At 38.5% G+C, this 18,480-nt stretch overlaps 1 protein-coding gene across 1 annotated transcript; it reads right to left on the bottom strand.

Moving 5' to 3' along the window:
• Nucleotides 1–362: 362 nt before the first annotated feature.
• CDX4 (caudal type homeobox 4) lies at nt 363–11,283 on the bottom strand. The gene is made up of 3 exons (XM_014580139.3): nt 10,772–11,283; nt 5,291–5,436; nt 363–548 (listed from the first exon to the last, which is right to left on the bottom strand). Exons 1-3 carry the CDS (start codon nt 11,196–11,198, stop codon nt 363–365), a joined length of 759 nt encoding a protein of 252 aa, XP_014435625.1. The 5' UTR covers nt 11,199–11,283.
• Between the last annotated feature and the right edge of the window lie 7,197 nt (nt 11,284–18,480).

Genomic DNA, 18,480 nt, shown 5'->3' with positions numbered 1-18,480 from the left:
TCCGGAATCATATATTTCCTGATATATTAGTCCATTATAATCAGTTCTTCAACGATTTTTTCACAATTTATAAACAGACTAGAACTACACCTGAGTTTTCAAGCTGTTTCACTCTATCAGTATCTGAAGCAAAATTATCTCCTTTACTCAAAGTTTTCTGAATGATGTATTTTAGCAGCAAAAGTTCCCTGAGATAGTTGTAATGATTATAACTTTTTGAAAATGATCCTAGTTTTTGTGCAAGGCAACTAGCATCTGAAACAAGTTGAATGAGGATTGTCCTTTTCAAAATTGACATTTCAAAACCAGCAAAAAGATGAATCCTTTTCACTTTCTCTTGTTCATTCTGAGACTATAACCTGCTATATCTCAATGGGCTGTAATCCATTTATTGCATGTAGTGGTGGGAATAGAGAGTTAGATATCTCAGCTGGGCTGACTGAACCTGAGTCACTCTGAACTGAGCCCCCACTGCCATCAAACTGAGAGATTTTCTTCTTGATCATTTTCCTCTCCTTGGCTCGGCGATTCTGAAACCAGATTTTCACCTGAAATGTTATAAACAATGTGTGTTTAAATTTGAAAAGTAGTTAGAGCTATCTGCAATAACATTAGCAACCGAAAATGAAAACTTAGCTTTAAGGAGTAAAAAAGTTATGTTTATTATTATACAACCTTATTATAGCTAAAGAAGCATTATTACTTTCTCATGTCTGCCCATGTTTTAGATAATTTTTGTGTTTTAATTATAACTACAGCAACATAGGAATTACCTTACTGGAAAAGACCAAAGGTCTCTCCACTCCACTATCTTTTCTCTGTCAATGGCCAGTACCAGAGGAAGGTGCAATTATGGAATCTGTCCATAAGAGAAGTTTCTTCCTATTCCCTGTTAATTAGAGGTTGATTTATGTCCTGAAGCATAAGGGTTTATTATATTCCACACTTTAAAAAAGCCCCAAAACTATTTAATATAATGGTGGATGTTTGCATTTTTTCAAATCTTGCTCTGCTCTTGAGCTCAATGATATATAATGTAGTGAGTTCCACAGACAAATTATGCATATAAAAAGAGTTAACTTTTCTCAGTTTTAAATCTGCTGCCTTTGCAATTTAATTGTGTATCATCACAATCTTTATTATGAGAAGGGATAAATAGGGACCTCGGGTTTACCTTCACCATATCATTCATTATCTTATATATCTATCTCTCTTATGTCCTCATTGATTTATTTCAGAGGCTCTTGTGTTTTTGCTATATTCCTTTAGATGGGTGACCTGAGCTGAATTGCATATCTATGCATCATTGTCCTTTTTTTCCTTTATTGATCTCATTTTACTTCATGTTGTCTCTTAGGCTGCACGTGGAGGAAAAGACTATTCAAAGAAGAAGACTATTCAAAAGAGCTGAATATGTTTACTTAGAAGACAACACATAATGCTCTTTAAAAGAAAGATCTCTTAGTTCAGTGTTTCTTAAACTTTTTAAGACCGAGGAACACCAAACAATAATTTTTTTTTATGGTGGAACACCAAGGATTTTTGTAGAGCAAAAAAAAGGAAGCTTGCCCCTTTTAAGGACGACCATTTGAACTCTGTTCTCTCCATGTATGGTGACCATTATTTTCTGAACCAAAATTAGGGGCACATTACTTACACCTCCTGCCCTCTGTTTACTATGCCCCTGACTCTCGGGGTCAAGATGGACACAGGACCAGAAGTAAAAATAACCCTCTCTAAGAACTTTTCCCACCATCCTCCTACCCATACGGGATGAGTTTGGCCCCCACCGAACCCTCTCTCCTCTGGTGCTGGTGTCTCTCCTGCAGGTGTCTGCCCTTCTGCTTCACCCCCAGAATCCCCTGGTGCACCTGCACCTTCCCTTACCCCTGCACCGTCCTGGTGCTTCCTTCCTTCCTTCCTTCACTGCCCCTGCCCCCTTTCCTTCTTTCTCCCTAATGCCCATCCCCTCACCCCCCTCTGCCCGAGTTCCTCTCATGCCTCTCTGTGCCCTCACACATGACTTGCTCCATCCCCGCCTTCCTCATGCCCAGGGCTCAACAAATAATACAATCTACTTGCCGAGTAGATTGTAACCCGGAAGAGCCAGGTTCGGGTGATCTACGCATGTGCAGAACAATCTGCGCATGCGCAGATCGCTGGACAGCATGGCTGGCGAGCAGGGCTCGCCGCGGTTTGGAGAGCCCTGCTCATGCCCACCCCTCCTTTCAACTCTTCTCTCAGCATCTCCCCCTCCCCTTCCTTTCTCTTGCTCTCAATGCCCTTCCCCCTCCTCTCCCAGCATCACCCTGTCCCCTCCACCTACCCACCCCCACTGACATTTCCCTACCCTCCTCCTGCCCTTTTCCTCATTGTCTCCTCTTGGCCTCCTGGCATTTGTATCTCCTCCACCCTGTCTCTTGGGGTGCGTCTAGACTACATGGCTCCGTACTTTACATAGTTTACTTGACATAGTCAATGAAGTGGGGATTTAAATAATCCCCGCTTCATTAAAATAAAAATTACCACTGCACTGTGCTGACAATCAGCTGATCCGGCACAGCGTGGCAGTCTAGACGTGGTGCAATGGACAAGGGAAGACTTTGTCGACCGCTCCGGTAAACCTCGTTTCACGAGGCTTCCTTTGTCGACCAATTAGCATCTAGACTGCTGCGCTGTGCCAGATCAGCTGATTGTTGGCACAGCGCGGAGGCCATTTTTATTTTAATGAAGCGGGGATTATTTAAATCCCCGCTTCATTGACTATGTCAAGTAAACTACTTTACATGGCTCCGTCGACGGAGCCATGTAGTCCAGATGCACCCTTGGTGCCTTCCCCTTTCTTCTGCTGCCCTGCCCTCCTTTCCTCAGCACAAGCCCCTTCCACTCCCACCCTCCTTCCCCCTAGTTCTCTCCAAACCCCTTCCCCACCTTCTTCCTTCCAGTTTGAGGGGCTGGAGTCTGTGGTTGGGCCCCAGAAGTTCCCGCAGCGCTGGCCCCAGCTGCTTCCAAGGCAGGACCGCTTGCCGGGCCTGAAGCTGGGCCACCCATAGTGCTAATGTTAGTGCCACATTCCAGTCCCCACACTAGCTTTGGCTCCCATTAGGAGGAGCGTGGAGGGGAGGTGGAGAAAGTCCCCACCCTCCCAGATCTGGCTTGTGGAGCAGGTCCATGCACTGCCACTCCCCCAGCGGAGTGGGAAGAGGCGGGGGGAGAAAGGGCCGTGTACAGAGCGCACCAGCAGAGCCTGAACATAGCCTGCTCTGCAGTGCTCCAGCCGAGCTCTGCGCGGTCTCTGGCAGCTCCCAGGGGCAGCTCACCAGCTCTGACCAGTGCCCCTCCTTCTCCGGCAGCAGTGGCGGCCTCCTGTGGATGGAGGAGGCTGGGCTGGTGGTGCACAGTGGAGGCAGTCCCGCAGCGGGAAGGAAGAGCCATGCGGGGTGTGGGGGTTGTCGGACGGCAGCACGTGCTGCATGGGAGCTCGGAGCTCTGGACACTGTGCGCCACTGGCAGTGGCCCTGGCTGCCCGTGCAAAGCACCAAGGGAGCCGCTTATGTGCTGGGTGGAGGCAGGGAGTTGCTGCTGTGCCATGCTAGCACTGGAAGTCTTTAAATCTGGGACTGTCCCGGAAAAAAAGGGACGTATAGTCACCATATCTCTGCGGCACACCTCTGACTGCCTTGCAGCACACTGGTGTGCCACGGCACACCCTTTAAGAAACACTGTCTTGGTTAGATCTGCCCATGCAGGGAAAAGGCACTTTGGTCACTAAAGTATTAGAGAGGTGATAGTTTTTTGTTTTCTATATACCAAATCCTGTTTCCTTTTACAGACTTTAACAGAACTGGTCAAGTTGTGTTGTGCGAGGGGTGGGATTCTGAGATGCAATGCACTAGTTTATGTCCCACACAAATGGGCGGCAGGTAAAAGCCCAACTGGGGAAGTCAAGCTCCAGCTCCGCCTCTTCTGCCCAAGGCTCCACCCCTGGAGCCAAGCCCTACTCACCCCCACTCCGATACTTCCTGGCCAAATAGAGAACCGAGGCTGCTGTGCTGCAGCCCCAGCCTCATCCCTCCCCAGTGGCCGCGGGGAGCCAGGCTGCCAGGCTGTAGCCCCAGCCTTCCCTGGCGGCGAGAGGAAGCTGAGCCGCTGTGCTGCAGCCCCTGCCTTCCCCGACAGTTGGGGGAATCCAGGCTGCAGTGTCACAGCCCCAGTGTTAAGTGGATGGTCATGTAGGCAGTTTTGGGAAGGCTGTGCCTTCTCTTGCCTGCATTATTGATGGCCCATGCCCACACACACCACAGAGCTGTGCTCCACAGGTTCTGTAACCAGTCTAGTGATTTCTGGAGTCCCTATAGATTTCTCCTGAACAGTGCCTATGTACCTTGACCCCATTTCAGGAAAACATCCCTATTCAGAATAGCATTTAATCATATGCTTAACGTTAGAGATTAATTTAAACATGTGCTTGAGTGCTTTCCTGAATCGGGGCCCTCAGCTGTACTTAAGAATAAGAATTTGGCCCTAAAACTTCTGGTTTACAGTAACCTGCGTGCTACTTCGGGAGTGTTGAGCAGTAGTGAAAAAACTGCTAACTATCCAGGGCTATGTAAAGCCCTTAATCTTGGCACTGAACTCATATTGATCAAAGGCAGATATGGACCACAGAAAATAATATTAATAACAATATTAATAGCAATGACAATATTAATAATTATTAATATAATGATCATAATATTAATTATATATATATTTATGTTTTATTGCTATTTGCATTCTCCATTTTCATTCTGTCTGCTGATAGCTGAACTGAGCGTGATGCTGTAGATCTCTTCTGGGTCACCATTTTGTTGCGACTGCAAGAATGAAGCAAAATGCAGAATGCCATAGTTATAATGGACAGAATTAAAACAATGCTGGGTCTTTTAAAAATTCCATCTGCATAAATGTGGTTACCTAGAGTGTAATCAAGGACTGTTTTTCCATGACTATAGTTGAAATTAATTCCTTATGTTCAGTCATGAAAATTTTGCCCACATAGTAACCAGAGGAAACATATATGACTGCAGACTTTTTTTTAAAAATTGTTATTTATGTGTATTTAGCATTTTCTCGCTTCTATAGCCATGGCAGCTGCATTGATGCAACCAATCAGTTGTGTCTTGGTTCTGTATTACTTATAGAACATCAGCACTGAATACACTGGTTTATCATCTCTGATGCTATAATTAATAGGACCTGGCCTGTAAATATGAAATATATAGAAAAATCTTGTATATTTTCCATTTACCTGTCTTTCAGACAGTCCCAGGTTGGCTGCAAGTTCAGACTTCCTCCTTATTGTAATGTATCTGTTGCAGTGAAACTCCTTTTCTAACTCTAGTCTTTGGTGATCCGTGTAAACAACTCGGTACTTTTCTTTTGTTCTTGTTTTACCTGTGTAAGAAAAAAACCCACGTATTTTAATACTTTGACTGTAGCATCTTCTATCTGAGAAGCTCACAAACTTTATGGACATTAATGAATTCAGCCTCATACTACCCATTTGGGATTATTTTCTCTGTTACTGATTGGGAAACTGAGGTGAGGTTGAGAGATTTACCCAGAGTTACACAGTGTGCTGATAGCATAGGTGTGAGCAGAATTCAGATTTCCTTAATTTTCCTTAGCTACTTTAATTTTCCTTAGCTTCTATTATTGCTCTAGGCATTCGTTTCTAAATAATTTTCCCCAGTTACTTTTTGTTACTTATACGTGCAAAATAATCAGCTGGCATAATTACTTTTCAAAGTAAATATCCTATATCATCTTTCTTCTGAGAGGATTCTGAAGCAGAGGTTGCTGTATTTCACTACCAGGTGTAGTGATGTCTGTTCATTCTATCTATCTATCTATCTATCTATCTATCTATCTATCTATCTATCTATCTATCTATCTATCTATCTATCTATCTATCTATCTATCTATCTATCTATCTATCTAATCATATCACAGGAGCAACTTCCCCCAGCACTAAAATTCATATTCAGCCACCATCATGTTCTTCATTGTTGTCTTCTTCTTCTTCTTTTTTTTTTTAAAGAAACATGCTCTAATGCCATGTTTGGTTGAGATGTATAACCAAGGTGTCATAAGAAATAAAGACTTGGGTTTCACATCTCTTCCAAATATAGAAATTAAAGACATGTTCTGCTAAAAACAGATAGTAAAAATGTTCAATGACTTTGTTCAGCTCTATGACACATATTCAATAACATTTAATTAGAATTACCTGCAAAATAAAGGCCCTAAGTTTGCAGGGTGTTGAATGCCTGTTGGGCTAGACCTTACAGAGTACAGAGTGCTACATAGTTTTGTCTTTAATTACTATTGTAATCTGAAGGTCCTTGATAATGTATCATCCCAGGCCCTAACATTAGTGTACAAAAGAATCTAAACATCACCCTATCCTACCACAAACTTAGATAAAAGATGCTTATAAATATGCTGGATTAATGATATTATCATGACTATTATTTGGTGTTTGGAAGATAAGCTTTCATATTTGAACATTTTCTTTTGGTAAGATTATCAGATGTTAATTCAGAGAGATCATTCTCTAATGTTTTTGTTCACTTTTAGCACTTTCCAGAGTTGATTGGGAGGATGGTGTATGGTGTGTTTGGTAGGTGGTGGGTTTTGTTTTTGTTTTTTTATAAATCCTTCTGATCTTCCCAGGTTGTTTTTGATGTGAGTTTTTTTGGGGACAAACTGTAGGACAAAGAATCCTTTAAAGTGGTTCCCTAAACTCCATTGAGGTGTTAAGATGAAGCACACGCCACACAAAAGAGTACAAGAAGATCTTATCAAGAACCTCTTTCACATTCAGAAACACAAGCCAATTGGTTTGGAATTTACAAGCCCTAAACAAATGTCAGACTCTCTTTCATCTCAGGAAAAAAAGAAAGGGATAGAAATAAATGAAGAAATATTTCTTTTGATCATCACTTTTCAATTTGTACTCTACAGCACAGTTGATTTGAACCTGGTGGTTTATCTAAAATCTGAAGCTACAAATTTAAGAGGATTTCCTAAATCCATTATTATTTTAAATAGAAAATATTGGTTTCACTGAAAGACATATATATAGGTGATGTAAGTTTAATTAATATTTCAACCCACATATTGACAGGGTGGCTAAGGTCCTGGCTTTGAAACATTTAACATAAGCGAGGCATGCTCTGTTAACAATAGTCAAGCTTTTATGTTCCAATTACACTGTAAGCCATTAGTCTAACTTGTGAAAATAAGAGTTAAAATTCAGCAAGGTTAGTCTAGCTTTTCCATAATTAGTAAATATAACCAATGTTCAGGAGGGTGGTATAGAGGGAACAGTTTATCCCATTCCCCCTGGTCATAAAATTCACAGAGCATTTCTTCTGAAGACAATAAAACTAGTAGAAGGCCTCTTTATTTGCTGTGAAAATCATCACCCTTTCCGGCAGTATAACTCCTGAAGAAAAGAGAGAGAAGGAAGAGACAGGGCTGCATATCAAAGAAAAGAGAAGTGTTAAAAGGGTCTGTTGCCTCAATATGACAGATAGGCCTCAAAACCCAAGATAGCATAGCCCAGGGGAAAAATAGATGTCACAACTGGATTACAAAGTGAAATTAATTAGCATTAGAATTGGGACCTGGCACTTTTCCTCATAACTTCTTTTCTATTTCATTTTCTAACTGATTTTTATTGTGAGGACATTTGAACTAATGGTACAGTTGTATATTTAAGTGCACACATATTTATACAATGTATGTAATATGTAGAAACAGAATACACGTCTAAGGTCTGTTCCTGCAAGCCATACATGAATATTCTTCACTCTTGTGAACAGTAAGTCCAAATGCTGATATTTTTTTAAGTATGTCTTCCAGATTGCTCCCCCTACAATTTCCATATTCACTTTTCTTAGGAGGTTTGAAGTACATTATCTGGACCTCTATACAAATGTGTCCTTCTTCCTCCCTCCATTTCCTTTCCACCCCTCCCAGAATATAATACAAAAAAAGGAAACATTAAGTTTTATTTTACACCATTACTTGCATTGGATTAAAAATAAATTGACCCTATACCATTAAAATCAATGGGGAGTTTGTTTTTTACTCCAAGGAGTACAGGATTTGATCATGGGGAGTAGGGATGTGTTCCTTTCTGTTTGTGGCAGCCTGTCTTGAAAGGCATCAGGCTTGATGCAATTTGCATTTAAAAAATTCTTGTTCACAATGTGTTAGATGTTAAAATCCAACATAGTTGCACTGTAGCTATCGAAGAATGTAATTTAACATTTTCTTTTAAAATAGTTTTAGAAGACTATATAATTTGTAATTGTTTACAAAAATACATAAATCATTAAATTTCAGTGTGAGTTCATTATATTGAAAAGTCTCAAATCATAATTTTTTTAAATTACAGTATTTTCTTCCTGAGAATTGTATATTTGGTGAGTTATCACTTTTAATGGTTTTGCTATGGATGCAACTGAATTTAAAATATAGCCACCAAAATGTGGTATTTTTGATGTACTGTACAAAATGTATCGTCAAAATTCAATACATTAAGAGAAAAGATTTTGCATTCTTTTTGTAATCCCTGCTGATATCTTGAGTACTACATTTAGGAAAGTTCTCTCATTTATTTAATACATTTTCGCTCCAATCATGTGAAGACTTACAAGTGCTTAAATATAGTTGAGCTTTGTTGGACTATTCACAATGAATAAAACTAAGTACATATGAAATCTTTGTAGAATCTGGGCTGTATATTTCAGATATAGTTTCCTAACAATAAGCTGTATCAAACAATGAAATAGTCTAGGTAGACTAGTGTTAGAAATCTAGACAGAACAGAGCTCTAGTTTATACATATGAGGGAGCAGTTCTACATGGTAGTGGTGGATATGATGACACAACAGATTTTTTCATCTTTGATGTCTTAATTCTTATTGCAGTATCTTCTAGAGAAAGCATTATTTAGGTTTTTGTATGTAGAGACCTTGTAGCAAATTGTAAATCCACGTGTAAATATAGATTTATTAGTGACCTATATGGTACTAACATCAAGCTCTTTGGAATCTTGCTTGAACTACATTTTGTCATATTGCATCTGGTACGTATCTTTTCCCAAATGGCATTTAATTTTAACAAGATTAAAACATTTTGGGATCTGATCTTATGAGGTTCTAAGCAAACTCAAACTATTGAAGTCAAATGGGAGAGTTTAAGGTGTTCAACACCTCAAAGGATTGGGCCCTGGATGATGAAGCCCTGAGCAGGCAAAGATTTATCTGCTTAACAGTCCCTTAAATTGAGGCTATTCACAGGCCTCAATTCAACAGTCCATTTGTGTTCACAACACATTTAAGGGTGTGTTTAGGTGCTTTGCTGAATAAAGATACCCTTAAACATCTGCTTAAATGTTTGGCTGAATTAGAGTTACAGTACATTTAATTAAGCCTGTGTGTAAGTCTTTACAAGGTCTGGGACTATTAGTGGCCTCCACTGTTGGTAAGTTCTTATGGACTGTATTGAACTAAGTTTTTTTTATTTTTTTTGTATATTATTCCCTAAATATATTAGTCCAATTATAATTCAGTGGAGTTTGATCAAGGATGAATTAAAGACTGGCTAGAATTTTTTTTAAACAAAAATGAAATATAAAAAATGGACATTTTGGCTCAGAAACAATTGCAAAACTAATCTCATCCTTGAGTAATTAATAACATCCGTAACCGAATTTCTTTATCCTGTGAAATCGTTCCAGTTGTAATTGCCCTTCTTTCCTTACGCCATTTTCTTTAGTGGTGTGTAACACACACTATTTTTAACTTTAACAGTAGATTTAGCAAGTGGCAGGCCTTGCTGCACCTAATCTCTGCCTAGCTGATCTACACAGAAAGATTAGTCTGCCATTGGGGCTTGTCACGAAATTGAGTACTCTAGCTCTGAAAGTTTGAACAAGGGAGGTTTTTAAATATCTAATTGTTACACATAACAAAATCACATTGCACATGGAAATATTTTTCAAGACAACTAAAAATAATGCTCTTAGCTCTCCCTTTTATTGGATTTGTCGTGTCTGCAAAAAATGTATACACCAATAAACTCATAATTAAGGATGATTGCTTGTCAGGAATGAATCTACTCAATTAATAAATCCACCAATGAAATAGAAAATATATTAACACCAGGAAAAAATAGCTTACTGATCATAATTTTGAGGAGTCTACACTGAATTTTCTTTTAAAGAATAGAGCCAAAAATGGAAGATGTCAAAACATTTATTGTTCAGTAACTGGCAAGACAGTAACATAATATTTCTGCAAATATAACTACTAAAACTACATTTAACACTTTCCTATAAAACTTATTAAATGCTTTTTCTTTTAGTGAAATAATTTTTATGAATACTGTTTTCTGCATGTAACTTTGATACTTTGTGTGTACAATTTCTTTCATCCAAAAGATTCTTAAAGTGCATTATAGACTATGTGCGAAGATCACTTTATAGTTTGTGAAATGAAGCCATATCCAAAGTAGAAAACAGTAGATATGCCACACAAGCAACATTACAAAACAGTTATAAAAGTTAAACTAGTGCAGATTTAGTTGAAATAATAGTTATAATGTGTTAGATTAAATATAATCCAGCTAAATATGAGATTCAATTAAGACTCATTATAAATGAGAACGGTGAAAAATAATAGAAAATGTTTTAGGAGGTTGAAAGTTCCCTTACCTGCAGTAGTAGATTGTGTTTTTCTCATCCATTCATAAGAGTTGTGCCTTTGAATGGTGGGAGAGATTTGCTCTGCATTAATTGTACCTACAGAAGGTAAAACTGCAGATCCAGCAGGATGAAGGGAGTTGTAATCAGTAGAGCTGTAGGAAACTTGCCCAGGAGATGAGCTATTGATTTGTGCAGCCGTAACTGTGCTGGAGGGTCCTGGGCCATAAGTATTCCAATCCTCCCTTTGCGTGCTGTAGTGAGTTTCCCAAGCTCCTGAAGACTGTCCTTGGTTGTCCATGCTTGGCACATGATGATATCCCATGTAATCTGAATAGGATGGAGTGGAGACAAAGTTTTGCATTGATAGATTGTTGCTGCACCTTACGGATCCTGGATACATGCTGGTTTCTTTATCCAACAGATAACTGACATACATGATGTTTGAAACTGGTGAAAATACCTTTTTAAGACATCCTGTTCATCAGTGTTTTCTTTCACTCTTTTTAAAAGAAAAAAATCTATTCCTGATCTTAATAAATGACACTCTACTTAGAATCTTCTACCTCATCCTGTATTATCAACAACTGTTTTCATCAGGTGCTAGTGGTAATGGTTTACCAAGATCTTGTCTGACATCTGACGTCAGGATAAATGCCTGCCTCATAACTACATTTGCATTCAAATGAAGGGCTGACCATCCAGGCAACCCCACCTTGCTGCTAGTTATAGTGCTTCCTTGTTCACAGATCTTTTATATATCTCTTATCCCCTTTTCCACGCTCCTGAACCAATTCCATTACCATACAATTATGCTGAAATTGTTTGTGCTTCTAGAATTTTTTTTAAATCTATTTAGATAACTATATTACAGTATGTATGTTGCATGAAGGATTTTGCCTTAGCTCTTTTAAAAAGACAACTTTTGTCTTAAACATTTATTTATATAATTTTAAGGGAGGAAGTAAATTGGTAAACATGTTTATTAAACCTTTATATTTTGAACTTCACAAATTACTTGTTTATCTTTCACCTCTTTTTAAAGAAGCACTGCCAGCTTGAATATTTTGTAACTGTTCAGTTTTAAAGAGCTCCAATTTCTATAGGCCAGTCCTTTAAGCAGTGTCTTGAATTTTTAAAACATAATTCTTTAGAAGTGTGTTTTCAATTTTTTTCAATTTTTTTAATTCCTGGTAATATTTACTTAGGCTTTCCAGCATGGGAGAAGTTAATGTCCTGACTTGCCATGAGCATGGGTAGACTTTTGTGCCCACGTGGAGCCCCACTGACTTCATTGCGATTCAAAGGGATCTACCCATGTTGAATCCGCTGCTGAATCAGGAGTCAACTGACTAACTTTTCAGTGTAAACTATGCAACTGACCATCATCTCATCTGAAGAAATGGGTTTTTCCTACAAAAGCTCATGATTATATAGTATACTCCTCTGAGACTTTCACACACATTATGGTATCAAAAGGAACTAAATGAAATAAATGGAATAAAAAAAATCTGCAAGTTTCTTTCAGTTCTAGTCTTCTTGGGTGTTACTTACAGGAAATATACAGTTCTGAGACAAGAATGTGATTTTGAAGTTAACATTTTCTTTTCGGTTATAGTAGTTTGTTACTGAAATTGGTTAGAACACATCTGAATTGTCACATCTCTGGATCTGACTTCATACCTGTATGTAGTGCACCTAGCACACACTAGATGCCATAAAAGTAAATAGCCATGGTAATAACAAGGGATTTTTACAAATCTTTTGATAAGGCATTGTTGAGTGTTTGTTAAACAGATGGGATAAACCACAGCTTACTAGTTGAAAATCACCTTATAAGTTTGTATATGTTATATTTCTGTGCAGCGGATTCCATTTCACATGTTTAACTCAGAGGCTTGCCTAAATAATGAGCTATTTGTCAAGGAATATGCTTGCAAAGGAGGTGCAAATTATAATGAGATCTTTTCCTTTTCAGAGGTGTGTCTTTTCATTCATGGCCCTTTGCACTTTGACACCATTCAGACTCACACATCCCTTCTAATTCCAGCACTCTAAGTGTGTACCTAATAGAGAGTGGGAGTAAGCCAGGAAGGAAAAAGATGTATTTTCCAGTGAATGAAGGAAAAGAAGAATTAAAGATTTAAAGGCTTTAGTGGAAAATGTGTCCACTTTATCAGCAATTTTATAATACTGCATGTTTCATTGCTTCTCGGACCAGTGGATAATACTGTGCAAAGCTGTGTCATGAGAGGGTGTGGAGGAAGATTGAACCTTGTGTCACTAGAGTACCTCTTCTTCTTACTAAATAGTGGTGATAATGAGGTCACAAGGGAATCCCATTCTTGTTAGCTGTAAGAAAAAAAGATTGCAACATAATCTCTCACTTTCAAGTACTATGTACTGCGGATGGCGGTGCTGGTATTCAGTGGGGTACAGAAGAGATTTCTATGGATCCTTGTGAACATAATTCAAATGAAATATTAAATGTCAATCATACTGGGAATATGATCATCCACATTTTTGCTCAATGAGTGAGCATCATGCCAGATGTTATGTTACTATACGTTGTTCCGTGGACCATGCTATGCTATCAATTTAGAGTCTTAGACAAATCCAAGTTGTTGTGGATAAAATTTCAGCTCTGTCAATTCAATTTGTACTTTGCTCCTGGACTTCCAATAACAATGGATGGTTTACAAAATTTAAGTCAAACATATTATGTGAAGCATAAAAAAAGGAATTTTCACACACATAAATAAATTCAATTTATTTTTATAGTGTGAATTGTATCTGCATATGATTTTTCATTCCTGGCTGTTTCCTTCTTGGTGACTTTATTCTCTCTCGCCCACAAATTCACTATCAGCTAATCTTATATTTTCTTGTATCACAGAGCTTTCCCCTTCTTTCTCTGTTCTTTTTATCTTTCGTTTTTGCTCCTCCTTTCCCTTTCTTGTTTTTGCCTGTTCTATTATCTGAATTTTCTTCAGATCTTTTTCAGTCGTCTCCAGAACATCTTATTCTTAATTAGATCAGGATATGCCTATGGCAGATTGCGGTACTGATTTAGTATCAGTTTACAATAGCAGCTCTAGATAAGGCATTTTGCTTAAACAGATTTACATAAAGTGATGAGAATGCAGTAAAAATGAAACTAAGGGCTCAGCCAGCAGGCTAGAAGCCATCAAAGTTTTAGGATTTGTCTTTACTAGATGATTAATATGTTGTTAATCTTGATTGGATTGGTAGGAAATTAACAGGAACAGCCAGATGCAAACCCTCTATGAGTCATGTCGTGGACATGGGACATTGAAGCTGCTATGCTACCTCACCCTGTGGTATAGGGCAGACTGCTAGCTAGCTTGCCTTGTTTGTCAATTCAATGTTCCCCTAAAGATCTATAGTTTACCAGCTCAGACACAACAAGGCACTTAAGCACATGCCAGCTTAAGTTTAACATAGTTAACTACTTGCTCACTTTTAGCAGTGGACCTTTTTGGAAAGTAATGGTTGCATCAGGTGATGAAACTTCACCAGGAATTTTTGCATGTAAAATCTTTGTTATCAAAGTGAAAGATGATGCAAATGAGAATGTCAGCTGTCCATGGAGACTTCCTGACCATTTTGAATTCCACATACTTCACTTTTTAAAAAAATATTTCAAAAGAAATGTTAAAACTATCAGTGATGGGAAATTACTTGTGAGGAGAGAGAGAGTCTGAAGCTCTCAAGGTATTATACAGGACACATCCTCTGTAGAACTAAAATATTTTATTTCCAATATTGCTCAGTGATCTTTCTTCAGCCACAGTAACCCTCCTTGGCTTTCCCCTAGGCATCTCTTTATAACAATGAATAATTTTTAGTGCTATTTTTCCATTTCATAAATCATTTGTCAAGTGCATAATTCATGCAACCCAGAATGGATTTATGTAAAGGGCAGTAGGGAGTGGTTCAGGCCTGAAGGAGGGTCACACCATTCTAGAGTGTGGATGCTTTAAAGTATATCCTGGCAACATGCATCCATTACATAACTGAGTGAGTAGGTCACTTTGGGAAAGGAGATTATTAAACCATCGAATGATGTGTCTTAAAGTTACTCCTCAAATTTTTTGTGGCATCCAGTAGAAATGGAGTCTCCTTCACTGCAGGGAGCACAGGGAACTAATTACACTTTTTAAACACTGGAGGAAAGGACCTGGAATGCTTTTGATCAGGATGCTTTTTTTAACTTCCTCTGCTAGCCATTCTGTGTTCATGTCATTGATGTTGGTGTCAATGCATGTTCTGTCAAGCAATCAGGCCCATATGACACTGTATCCAGATACATACAGCTATTTTCGGTACCCAGAAAATGGGACTATTGATGATGATGATGATCATTATTTAGCCAGTAAGAACAAATGGGACTTCAGTATTTCAGTGTGAATGATAAATATAGAGTTCCAAATATATGATTGGAACAAGGCTGTTCTGCTTTAATATGTTTGAAAATTGAATAAGGGATCTAACTGGGACTAAGAATTCTGTCTCAATACCTAGAATAAATATATTTGCCCAAGTAAAAAACAGCTGGACTAGAAGGTGGCACATGACTGAAATTGCATTGGATAATTTCCAGTTGACTGCAGAGATTACAAAGCTTAATTTTTGAAAATCATTAAAGTTTGATGTGTTTGAATTTGCTTGTTTTGATCATTTGTACCAAATCTTTCCTGTTCAGTATTATTTATGCTTCTTGATGAGTAGTGAGAATTCAAGGTTGTAGTGAAATCATCTGAAATTTGATTTTATTTGGCTTTGGATCGAATCACAATAAAGATGAAGGCTCCAATACCCTTGTGATTCAGTCTGGTGTGTGATGATGATAATGCCATGTCTGCATTGTGCTTTTCTTCCCAACTTTCCTAATAATTATGTTTTCACAACACTTTTGTGTTGTTATCCACATTTTTAGAGATGTGAAGAAAATCAGAGAACATTTAAGTCATCTGCCCAAAATCACAATGGAAGTTGGTGTCAGAATGAAGACGAGCACCAGATGTTCTTCGTTTCTGGTTCTTTACTAAGCTGACTGGATCAAACTACTTCTGTTGCTGATTGGCTCCAAGTTTATCTGTCTCTTTTTTTCATTTTGGCAATCATATTATGTATGCTTGACAAATTTCTTCTTCATGAGAAATATTGCTTGTGCATTTGTGGGCAATCCATCTTATAATAAACAAAAGCACACTTAAGATATTTAGTTGAATCAATTGCCTTTATGTTTTACAAAACGTTTATTGCTGGCATAACTAGAAGGTTAATGATCCCTAAAGTATTATCCCAGTTTATAGATACTGCTTTGGGGGCAATAAATGTTAACCTTTGAACATTTGCTTCTGCAAATAAAATTCAGCCTCATTTTGTGTACTTAACAACTTCTGATTGGAAACACTTAGCAACCTATAGCAAGCAAGCTTTCAGCAAACTGGAACAGAAATTAGGTAGGTCTTCAAAGTGACCACTTATCTTCCTCCATAATTCTTCTGCATGTAAACAAGATAAAACAGACTGTTTTGCCAGATCCCTCATTCTTTGAATGGCATGTTTGTCCAGTTATAAAGAACAAGTGATTGTGCTTGGATATATTTTTCCTTTTATACAAAAGCCTTTAAATCAGAGTCTTGAATTTCTTTTTCTTTAATCCTGCAATAGAATTTTAAAGCACTTCACAGAGATGTGAGGAAAGAATAGGCAACCATGAACTTGATCCTGCAGAGCGTGGGGCACCTTTTGCATGCTTCTGAACACCTTCATTTTCTGTTAATATCAATAGTAGTTGAAGGCATTTACTACCTTGTCTAAGTATCTTAGCACCTCACAAGATTGGTCCAGAAAGTTACTGTATGGAGCACAGTAGGCAGAGTCTTTACCTTTAGAGATTTCAGATTTAGAATTTCAAAATGTTTTACTGTTTTGATCTCTGTAGTTTGTGTGTGTCCCCCCCTTTTGTCTACAAACATCCTCTTTTCTTTATTGGAAATTGATTGAGATCAAGCTTAAAATATAAAGAACTATCATATACAGTTGAGTCTATATACAGTGTATGTACAGTGTTCCTTTAATTCAAAGTAGAATGACTGTTGTTTAAATTTCTAATGGGCATTTCTGGAAGATAATGTCTTGATATGGTTAGCAATACAAATGGTAAATCACGTTGGTACCAAAATATTATAATCAAGAGCCTGCAACCAAAGGACATTGAAATCAGTGGGTTTCTTTCCATGAACCTCAGTGGACTTTGGATCCAGTCTCAATATGCCAGTATAGACTGATTAAATAACTTCTTGCATTTTGTAATGGTAAGTGATAACTTCACCATTTTTAGGTACCAAATATTTACTATATACTTGAGAGAGTTTTGTCCGTTTGTTCAAGAATTCCTCCTAACTGGTAATAATCACCAAATTTGGTCTATAGCTTCCTCATATCATAACTTAAAGCAACATAAGGGTTTGGTTGTGCCAGGAAACTGGGATGTGCCTGGAATGGGATTGCTTCTCATATAACGAAACAGAAAAGAGAGAATCACCAAATCAATTGCAATCCTCCAAATTGACATAAATGAGTGAATGTTGAAAGAGGGCTCAAGGAAAGCAGGGGTTCAGGGCTGGCACACAGAGTACTATCTCTGCTCTCTGGCTCCAGCACAGACTAGTCTTCCCATGGCTTCTACCAAGCCTAACCTGGACCTTCCCCAACCAGCGGACATTCAGCAGCCATGGAAAGGTGCTTCTTACCTAATCCCAAGATGTGTGATGAGAGAGCTGGTCCTCTCTCCCCAGGGCAGCCTGCATAATGAACTGCTCATTCCCAACCCCACCCCAGAGCAATGATTTAAATGAAGCATGCACATTTTCATTTTATTTCCCACTCCCACCCAAAAAATGTAATTGAGTTAAAGACCCAAGTAATGCCGGGTAAATCTCTTTGGATATGAAATGCAAGTCTGAATAATGCAATATATTACACATAATTTGTTAGCAGTATATGTGTCTTCATTCTGTGCCTCATTTGTGCCTAATTCTGACCATTATGGACTGTAAATTTCTCCATAATTCTTATAGATCTTAAATTCAGAACAGACCATCATGATCATCTGGTCTGACCTGCACATTGCAAGCCATGGCACTGATTCACCCACTCCTGTAATAGACCTATCACCTCTGGCTAGGTTACTAAAGTCTTCAAATCATGGCTTAGAGACTTAAAATTACAGAGAATCTACCATTTATATTAATTTAAATAGCAAATAACCTGTATCCCCCGGATGTAGAGAGAGGCAAAAATTCTATAATCTCTGTCAATCTGACCCATGGGAAAATTTCTTTCTGATCCCAAATACAGGAGGCCCCTGACATGTGATCGCCCGAGTTCCAACCCCCTGCACTTACACCATTTTTGTAAGTGCAGAAGGGGCCCAAAACCCCTGACTTAGTCTTTGGCCCACATTTACGACAGCGCACAGTGCCTATCATAAATGAGGGCTCGAGTTACAATGCCCCCGACTTGCGACGCTTCCCCAGGAACAGATCACCTCGCAATTTGGGGGCCTCCTGTATGGCGATAAGTTAGACCCTGACATGTGGGCAAGACCCACCAGTCCAACTCCTGGGGAAGAATTCTCTGTAATAATGAAAGGTATGTCTATACAGTAGTGTTATTTTGGAATAACG

Source organism: Pelodiscus sinensis, chromosome 13 (genome assembly GCF_049634645.1).
Source record: "Pelodiscus sinensis isolate JC-2024 chromosome 13, ASM4963464v1, whole genome shotgun sequence".
Lineage (NCBI taxonomy): Eukaryota > Metazoa > Chordata > Testudines > Trionychidae > Pelodiscus > Pelodiscus sinensis.
The sequence above is the reverse complement of the archived record's forward strand: the minus strand, read 5'-3'. Positions and strand labels throughout refer to the sequence as shown.

What these genes read in the sequence shown, in the direction of transcription:
- CDX4 (XM_014580139.3), bottom strand. Translation starts at nt 11,198, where the DNA reads ATGTATGTCAGTTATCTGTTGGATAAAGAAACCAGCATGTATCCAGGA. An exon ending in AACACAATCTACTACTGCAG is followed by an intron (nt 5,437 to 10,771) that starts GTAAGGGAACTT and finishes TTTCTTACACAG; the next exon opens with GTAAAACAAGAACAAAAGAA. An exon ending in TGGGACTGTCTGAAAGACAG is followed by an intron (nt 549 to 5,290) that starts GTAAATGGAAAA and finishes ATAACATTTCAG; the next exon opens with GTGAAAATCTGGTTTCAGAA.